Source organism: Oryctolagus cuniculus, chromosome 11 (genome assembly GCF_051225735.1).
Source record: "Oryctolagus cuniculus isolate XC-2025 breed Fujian yellow rabbit chromosome 11, ASM5122573v1, whole genome shotgun sequence".
NCBI classification, from domain to species: domain Eukaryota; kingdom Metazoa; phylum Chordata; class Mammalia; order Lagomorpha; family Leporidae; genus Oryctolagus; species Oryctolagus cuniculus.
In genome coordinates, this window is record NC_142877.1 from 66,918,728 (window position 1) to 66,927,727 (window position 9,000).

The window sequence follows — 9,000 nt, forward strand, 5'->3', positions numbered from 1 at the left end:
ACTGTCCAACTGGCCGCAATGGCCAGAGATGCACTGATCTGAAGCCAAGAGCCAGGAGCTTCTTCCGGGTCTCCCATGTGGGTGAGGAGGCCCAAGGTCTTTGGCCATCTTCTGCTTTCCCCAGGCCATAGCAGAGAGCTGGATTGGAAATGGAGCAGCTGGGACTTGAATCTGCGCCCATCTGGGATGCTTGGCACTGCAGGCGGTGTCTTTACCCGCTATACCACAGCCCTGGCCCCTGTATTAATTTCCACCTTTTATGAATAAAATTTCAATTCTTCCCTTCTATATCTCTAACTGGTTATACACAAGAAATTAATTTTTATCTTAATTTTTACTTCACTGAATTCTACTTATTTAAAAAGTTTTGACAATTCTGTTTTTGAGATAAAAAAAATCCAAAAAGTGGAATTAACAGTTTTCTTTTTCTAATTATTTTACCTATTATTTCCATAATGCTTATAGTAATGACTAGATGTAACATTAAAGGAAAAATTAGGTCTTGTCTCAACGCTAACAATAATATCCTGAGTCTTTCATTCTAAGTATAATGTGAGCTGTTTGTTTGAAATACTCATCATTTGAAACGATGTACTCTTTAACAGTTTAATAAATTACCAGAAAGGATGTTAAAATTTAAGGACTTAAGCATCCATTGAGATAAATATTTAACTTTCCTTCTTTCAATTACTGATATCATGGTAGGCATTATAATAACTAACACTGTGTAGTACAAGTCACACACTGATGAAAGGGCTTTTAGGACTTCCATTTACAAATGGGAAAACCAGGGCCAGAGACGTTGAATAACTAGCCCAAAGTCACAGAGCTAGAAAAGAGCCAGAAGAGAGTATTCAGAAGTAGGCAGTGGGCCCTGCACCCCATGGGAGACCAGGAGAAGCACCTGGCTCCTGCCTTCGAATCAGCGCGGTGCGCCAGCCACATTGCACCGGCCGTGGCGGCCACTGGAGGGTGAACCAATGGCAAAAGGAAGACCTTTCTCTGTCTCTCTCACTGTCCACTCTGCCTGTCAAAAAAAAAAAAAAGAAGTAGGCAGTGTGATTACAGGGTCTGTGCCCTTAAGTATAATGCCATGCTACTGTTAAGTGGGTTTCTTGACATTAATCTTCCGTTCCTAGGCTACCATGTACCTGGTTCTTCAACCCAAATTATTAATATTTTAGCTGTCTGCACCCATGCTTTTACATATTATGTGTTATATATGTGTGACAGTATATATATGTGTGTGTGTGTATATATATATGGTATTATCTTTGTAAGATTTGGCTATCATGGCTAATTGAGCTTTCATCATAGAATTTATATAGCACAAATATTATTTGATTCTTCTAACCCATTTTCAAACCTCAAACAGTGAGATGTTAAATAAAACTCTAATTCTGATATGTAGAAGACTGGCTTAGGAAAAACCTGCAATTAATCTTAAGAATATTTCAACTAAAAGATTTTATTTTTCCTTCTGATCAGGCATGTAACTAGGGAAAAAACACAAAGATTACATCAGACAACTGAGAAAGGAGTGTTTTTTTCTTAAAACACAAACAATTCAAGTCTAACAAAATTAAATTAGTTTCAAAACTCACAGCACTGGAGAAAGTCATCCCCATCTCTCCAATGAGAGCCTTGGTTTTCTTCAGTGGTGTCTAGAAAATAAGTAATTGTTAAACAGTTATTTCTACTGATAAATAAACCACACAGATCACAATTCACTTTTTGATACATCTTGCAACAATCTTTTCTTCCTAAACACATGGCTCTGTCAACAGCCAAATCAGTCCTCAGAGAGTAGAGATGAACCAAACAGGTTTGGTTATAGTCAGCTGCCTCAGGTGCAAAGGTGCCTGGGTCAGAATCCATCAGCAAGGTAAAGTTCACAGCTGATAGCATTATTCCAGCCAGGAGACTTCAGTGTTAAAGAAATTCTGGTGCCTTTTTCTTACTGGCCACCAGCTCACTTATGTGGTAGAGAGGGCAGACCTACGTCCACGGATTCATCTTTAGAAGTAGGGTGTGGGAAATTGTAAGAAAGGCGTCTTCTGCCCTTTCTAAGAGCAGACAGACAACACTTGGATTCAGAAAGCTGGACAGGATCCTAAAGCTCAGAGGCTGACTCAAATCTCGCACAGTGGGGAGCCCAGACACGTTTCAGCTATGGGTACACTGCCCCTGCACTAGACCAGTCACCACCCCGGGGACTGGACTTAAACCAGCAGTAGGAAGGTAGACACAGAACTCTGTCAGGCAGAACGCCAGTCGGAAATTATTTTGTTTACAGCCTTTTCATTCGTTCATTAAAAATCTAAGACCTGACAAGTACAGCAAACAATTAGATCCTAGAGTGAGAAGAAAAATATGAAAATAAAAGGACCACTTATGTGAAAATATTTCAGAGCCAAATCACCACTCCAAAGAAGCCCATTTTAGTTGTACTACATTCAGTCCATGATGATTCTGAAATAATGTCAACATCTAAGATCATATTGAATGTTTTTAAAAAACTATTTTATTTTAAAGGCAAATATGGAGCAGAGGGGGCTGGAAGGGCGAGGAACACACACGTGCAAGCTCTTCCACCTGCTGATTCACTCCCCTTGTGCCAGGAACAGCCAGAGCCGAGCCAGGAGTCCAGAACCAAACCTGGGTCTCCCAGAGTGGCAGGGACCCAGCTGCTTGAGCCACCACCTTCTGCCTCCCCAGGTATGCAATTAGCAGGAAGCTGGACTGGAAGCAGAGGAGCCAGGGCCTGTTTGGGATGCAGGTAACCCAAGTGGCACCTTAACTGCTGCAGCAAAAGCCCCAGAATGCAGTTTTTTTGTTTGTTTGTTTGACAGGCAGAGTGGACAGTGAGAGAGAGAGAGAGAGAGAAAGGTCTTCCTTTGCCGTTGGTTCACCCTCCAATGGCTGCCGCAGACAGCGCACTGTGGCCGGCGCACCATGCTGATCCGATGGCAGGAGCCAGGTACTTATCCTGGTCTCCCTTGGGGTGTAGGGCCCAAGGACTTGGGCCATCCTCCACTGCACTCCCTGGCCACAGCAGAGAGCTGGCCTGGAAGAGGGGCAACCAGGACAGAATCCGGCGCCCCGACTGGGACTAGAACCCAGTGTGCCAGCGCTGCAAGGCGGAGGATTAGCCTAGCGAGCTGCAGCGCCGGCCCAGAATGCAGTTTTAAGTATATTTCCTTGTGTAATAAATCATTAAAGATAATTCAAATGTATAACTAGGCTAACAAGGGCCTGATTTTCAATAGTGTCTAAATGACTTTTCTCCACTGCTCTATACAGAGAGACAGAAGACCTAAGGAACCCATAAGCTCAACAGGATGAAAATTCTAACTTATTCAAGCAGAGCTTTGATAATTTCCTGGACAGATCTTCAACAGGGTCCCAGGAGGTGCTGGAGACTGCTAACTTTCAGGAGCAACATCGCCAGCTCTCCAAGACACCACTGGGTACTGACCTCAGGGAAAGAATACTGGGCTGAATGAAAAACACAGACTGGACAGAGAGGGAGGGAAAACCAGAATGTGACATGCAAGTGAGGAAAAGGAACATGTAAGCTGACTGTATGGGCCTTAATCATCAAACTGATAAATACGCAACCGAACTGTAGAATATCTGACTTATAGTAAGGCTATCCTATGTGATGACACATCTATTAAATACTTAACATGTGCCAGGCACTGATCTAGGCAACAGCAGACAGAAAGACAGAAGGCTCCTTCTTGAGCCTTCTACCCTCAGCTTCAACAGGTAAACAAGCGATCGATCATTTCCAGCAGTGACAAGTGCCGTGAAGGGAATAAACCAGGCTGGTGTGACTGCAGCTGACAGAAGAAAGCTGGGGAACTACTTCAGCTGGGTGATCAGAAAAGCCTCTTTTAGGAAGGAATTCTCGTGAAAGCCTCACGAGGAGCTAGTCAAGCAAAGATCAGGAAAGGGGGCTTCTGGGCTGAAGGAACAGAAGCCCAAAGGCTGCCAGAGGAAGCAGGCAGAGAAGGGCGGGCAGCACAGCAGAAGCAGCTCAGCAAGTGAAGGGGGGAGTGGGGAATGACAAGATCAGAGAGGCAGGGGCCAGATGATGATGCAAGGCTGCACAGGAATCTTGATTTTAGTCTGATAAAGAAACATTAATAACTATGATCTTGAAGCTGGTGCTGTGGCATAGTGGATAAAACCGCTGCTTGCAGTGCCGGCATCCCATATGGGTGCCAGTTCAAGTCCTGGCTGCTCCACTTCCCATCCAGCTCTCTGCTGTGGCCTAGGAAAGCAATAGAAGATGGCCCAAGTCCTTGGGTCCCTGCACCCGTGTGGGAAGACCCAGAGGAAGCTCCTGGCTTTAGATCGGTGCAGCTCCAGGTATTACAGCCAACTGGAGAGTGAACCAGTGGATGGAAGACCTCTCTCTCTCTCTGCCTCTCTGTTTCTGTAACTCTTTCAAATAAATAAATAAATCTTAAAAAAATAACTGATCCTTATATTGTTAGTACTAGTACCATCATCTGTAGTAAACAATCATAATGTGTGCTTAATTAACAAACTCCCACACAAGAAAAACCATATTGTACTGAAAACATGTATGTGTGTTCATCCAATCTGAATTTAAGACAGATCCTTAAGATCCAAGCAAAGACAGAGATTGGTGGGGTTAAGGTCATACAACAGTCTTTAAGCAGCAGCCAGGGGCTAGCCTTGAGGCATAGCGGGTTGAACCACTGCTTGCAATGTCAGCATCCCATGTCTGAGTCCTGGCTGCTCCACTTCTGACCCAGCCCCCTGCTAATATGTCTAGAAGGGCAGCAGAGGTTGGCTCAGGTAGGAGATACAGGTTCCTGGCTTCAGACTGGCCCTGGCTGTTGCAGCCATTTCAGGAGTGAATCAGAGGATAGACGCTTGCTCACTCTGTTGCTCTGCCTTTCAAATAAATAATTAAAAAAAAAAAAAAAAAAAAAAAAGCAGCAGCCAGCAGCCAGTGTTATACTCTCATAAGAGCCAAAGTTGTACTTGACTCATTCCAAACAAAATTCTTTCCTCCAAAACCCTAAGGCGTCACTCAGTTTCCGGGGCCCATGGTCAGCTGCTCTGAAATAGTTTTAATCATCTTGATCATGCCGTCGCTCTCTTTTTAACAACAGGAACTACTTGGCTATAAGCAGAGCAAAGACAGGATGTATTTATTCTTCCCCCACATTTCATCATAGCTCCTTCCCTCACTTCCTTGAGGTTACTTTTTTCTAGAGGGAATGATTTTAAAAAGACCAACATGTGAAGTGCCCATCACGTCGTAACGGTGCTTAATAGAAACAGGTAAGTAGAGGTCTCTGGGCAAGGCAGTAAAAATGAAGTCATCTCAGATAATACCCCAACAAAGAGTGGGACATGCTGAAGATGAAGCTGTTACACAGAAGACTATTTCTAAGACTGAAAAATTCTACGTTAAGCCAAAATAACCCATTTGCTACAAATCCTTTGACTTGAGTTAGTGTGGAGGAGTTGACTACTGCTTATTTTGCCCATTAGGCAGCAATCTGTAATCTTCTTAGGGTCAGAGAATTCCCCTTCACCACAAAAATAAAGATACTACACACAATAAATTATATACAAGGTCTTCAAAAATTCATGAGAAATGCACATCATGAAAAAAAACACGAATTTTAAAATTTTTGCACCAAAATAAAGTCATCTCTTAAATTCACATTTCCCCATTAACCTCTTGCTGTACCCTCAAATGTAAATTAAGTGGCTGACTCCACCGACATCAGTATCATCATAGCAGTCTAGAGCAGGAGAAAAGCCTGGTGCTCTGGGATCATACAACACCCAGGCTTTGCCCCTTGTTAGTTACGTGAACCTTGGCCAAGTCACTTCACCACCTTTCATACAGCAGGGGACACTCCTGCAGTGATTGAAGCACGAGTGAAAAACACCTGATACTCTCCCTGGCGCCATGTAAATTCTCAAATGCTGTTACTGTCTCAGCTCTTCCCCTTAGGACATGCTTGACAACCAGTGGTAGAATATTCTGGAAAAGGCTACAAGATGTGGTAGAAGTCTCCAGAGTGCCAGGAGCATTAATTTTGATTTGTTCCTTCTACTAAATGTTAGGTCCTCTCTCCAGTGTAACACTTAAAAAGGAATCTGCTACTGGTTTAAAGAAGCAAATAAGATTACCGTACTTACAGACCTTAAATATAAAGACGGGTGTGCTAAGAAACTGAATTCTGAACACCAGATACTTAAGTAATAAGTCTCGTTTTAACAGATTTATCAAAGCTTGACCTTAGTTAAATGCGTTAGTCTGTAATAGAGACGGTATGTTTTTGGACAAAACATTCTTTAGGGATACTTTAAAAAAATAAAGGAGTTTTGTGAACAGGAGGATAAGTGTAGCAGTTGGAAAGGTGGTGAAACCAAGGTAAAATCCAGGAGGGAAATTAAACCAAAGCGCTCTGATATCAACATGATTGTGTATGCACTAAAAGGCAAGGAGGAATACGTGGAAGTGTGGAGTGAAAATGCAAGTATTTAAACATCGGCTAGAAAAGCCGCTCAGACTTTTGAGCACAACCCGAGTAAGAAATATACTGTACTTCACAACACAGAAGAGGGTACTTAAAATAGTTCACAGGAAGTGGAATTAAAGGAAGCTTATTTTGGTTCCACAAATTTTGAATCCATGCCTATGAGCATATACATTTAGATATGCTTACTATTACCACATGTAGCACACACCAACAACTTCCATTCTACCCGATTCCAAAGGGAAGCAAAAATGTTGGTAGCTACCCACTACCTTGATTTCACAACCCACCAGGTTGGTTGGGACCGAAGTCTGCAGGACATTGAGCCACGGTGTTGCCACACTGGCCAGGCATCTCCAGCCTGGAGTGTTTTCAGTTTCAGCATTTAGCTGAAAGCAAAAACAGAACCAAAAAACCGCAAGCAATAAGGTTTTTCTTTTCTTTTCTTTCTTTTTTTCTTTTTTTTTTTGAAGAGAGGTATGTTGGACCCCAGAATCAAAGGACTAGCCAGGGTTTTGTCTCGACTGTACCTTGAGGCAAGAGCTGACAAATATACCTTCAGCAAGCCCCTTTCATGAATAGGGTTTGGGGGTAAATGTTCCGGAAGGTCATAAATTCCAGAACTTCTAAGAAACAGAGGCAAAATGAACCGTGCGGAAGAATGAAGTCCGACGACAACACCCATTAGGTAGAACATGAAATACTGACAGTATAAACTGCATCAGCCAGGTGTCCAATTAGATTGATTGAATTCCCTTGATTCCTGCGAGACAAAACACGCTCTCAATAGTTCCACCGCTTATCTACCGCGTTGCTTCATGTCATCACGTATTTATAGGTTAACAGGCACAGACTCTGAACACGGGCACAAATGCAGAAGTGGCCTAGGTCCTTCGGAAAGGTGGCTGGACCTGTCCTCGGATCCTAACCCCAAACGAAAACAATCGAGGTTTGCGTGCTCTCGGCCCGCACCTGCTCCTCTTGGGTTTAACCCCTCCTCAGCTGGCGCCCACACGTTTGCGTTGAGATATGAACGCCAACTCCGCAGCAGTACGGTCCAGACCAGAAGCATGGTGTGGAACCAGAGTCCTGCGGCCCATCTAACCTGCGTGAAGGGCCTGGAGTGGCAAAACCAAACCTACCCAGGGTCAAGGCGGCCAGTCCGGGGCGAGGGAGGGCGGGGCCGCGGGGAAAGAGAGCGAGAAGCCGGGGAGGCAGCCGGGGAGATGGAGGGGCGGGGCAGGAACGGAAGAGTTACCATGCCGCCGAGCACTTCGTCCTGGTCGTCGGTGAGCAGCAGCACCACGTTGGGCCTCCGCGAGCCCGCCGTCATCCCGGAGACCCCCAGGCAGCCGCCCAGCAGTAGGAGCAGCAGCAGCAGCGCGCGGCCGCAGGAGGGCAGGTGGCGGCGGCTGTCCCACCGGGGCCCACCTGGAGCCAGAGGCAGGAGCCGCATGGCGGACAAGGCTCCAGGAAAACCCCGGGTTGGGGTGGAGGGACGCGCAGAACACCGAAGTGCGACCGGCAGACGAGTCGCTGGGCGAACAGGCTGTGGCGTGAAGGCCAGGGACTGGGGTCAGGCGTTTTCTCCCCAGGCGCGATCACGTGAGTGGAGGATGGGGGCGGAGCACGCCGCGTGGTCACGTGGCTGGCGGCAGTGGGCGGGGCGGCAGGAGGGGGCGGGCAGGAGAGAAGCGCGGGGCAGCGGCTGGGAAGGGGCGATGAAGCCAGGCGAGCCCCGGAGCCTGCGTGCCTCGAGCTGAGGCCTCGTAAGCGTTCCAGTAGGACCTGTTTGTGAGCGCTTAGTGGAGCGATTAAAATGGAGGAAAGAGAAGCTGGAACGCGGTGGGGGTGACGGGAGGCTGCGGACGCTGGCCGAGGAAGAGGACCTGCGTGCACTTGGAGGATCCAGGATGAGCGAGCGGGTGGGAAAGGCGGGGCTCTACCGCGTGTAACCCCCGAGTCAGGGAGCGCTTACTCAGGGCTCTTGTGCCGAGCCGTTTATCATTTTCTCCACTGTTTGTGAGGTGGGTGTTAACATTCTCCTTGGGCTCAGCTGTTAAATGTGGCGCTGGATTTCAAAGCAGCTCCCTTAACTCCAAAGCCTGGTTATGTCTTTTCAAACCAACCTGGTAGCGTTACGCTAGTATTCCTTGTTGAGTTTTTGAAAACCCTCTTGCGAGGCGATACAGGCATCGAACAAAAGGAAGAACTCTGAAACCTGGGCACCCAACCGCATTTGTAAGCAATCTTTAAGGGAAGTTAGTAGTCCTTGAAGCTAGCGATTACATATAACTTCTGTGGTCACCCTGCTGAAATCTATAAAAACAAATGTTCCCCGGCAAGGCGATCAGGTCACACCAGGGGACCTCAAAAATTCTTGGAAAATGGAATTAAAGGGGATTCTTTTGGTACAAAAGTGTATTTTTTAAAAATAGTTCTTTTATAATACTCGTTTTCC

The 9,000-nt window shown here is 45.8% G+C and overlaps 1 protein-coding gene across 1 annotated transcript in view; it reads right to left on the reverse strand.

The window, feature by feature from the left end:
• GNS (glucosamine (N-acetyl)-6-sulfatase) overlaps positions 1-8,170 on the reverse strand; it is a 49,720-nt gene extending 41,550 nt beyond the window's left edge. The window contains exons 1-2 of the mRNA XM_002711312.6: positions 7,798-8,170; positions 1,605-1,664 (exon numbers count right to left, since the gene is read on the reverse strand). Of these exons, the coding sequence (XP_002711358.3) occupies positions 1,605-1,664; positions 7,798-7,995 (258 nt within the window). The 5' untranslated portion in view covers positions 7,996-8,170. The remainder of the gene's footprint in view (positions 1-1,604; positions 1,665-7,797) is intronic.
• Positions 8,171-9,000: the final 830 nt, after the last annotated feature.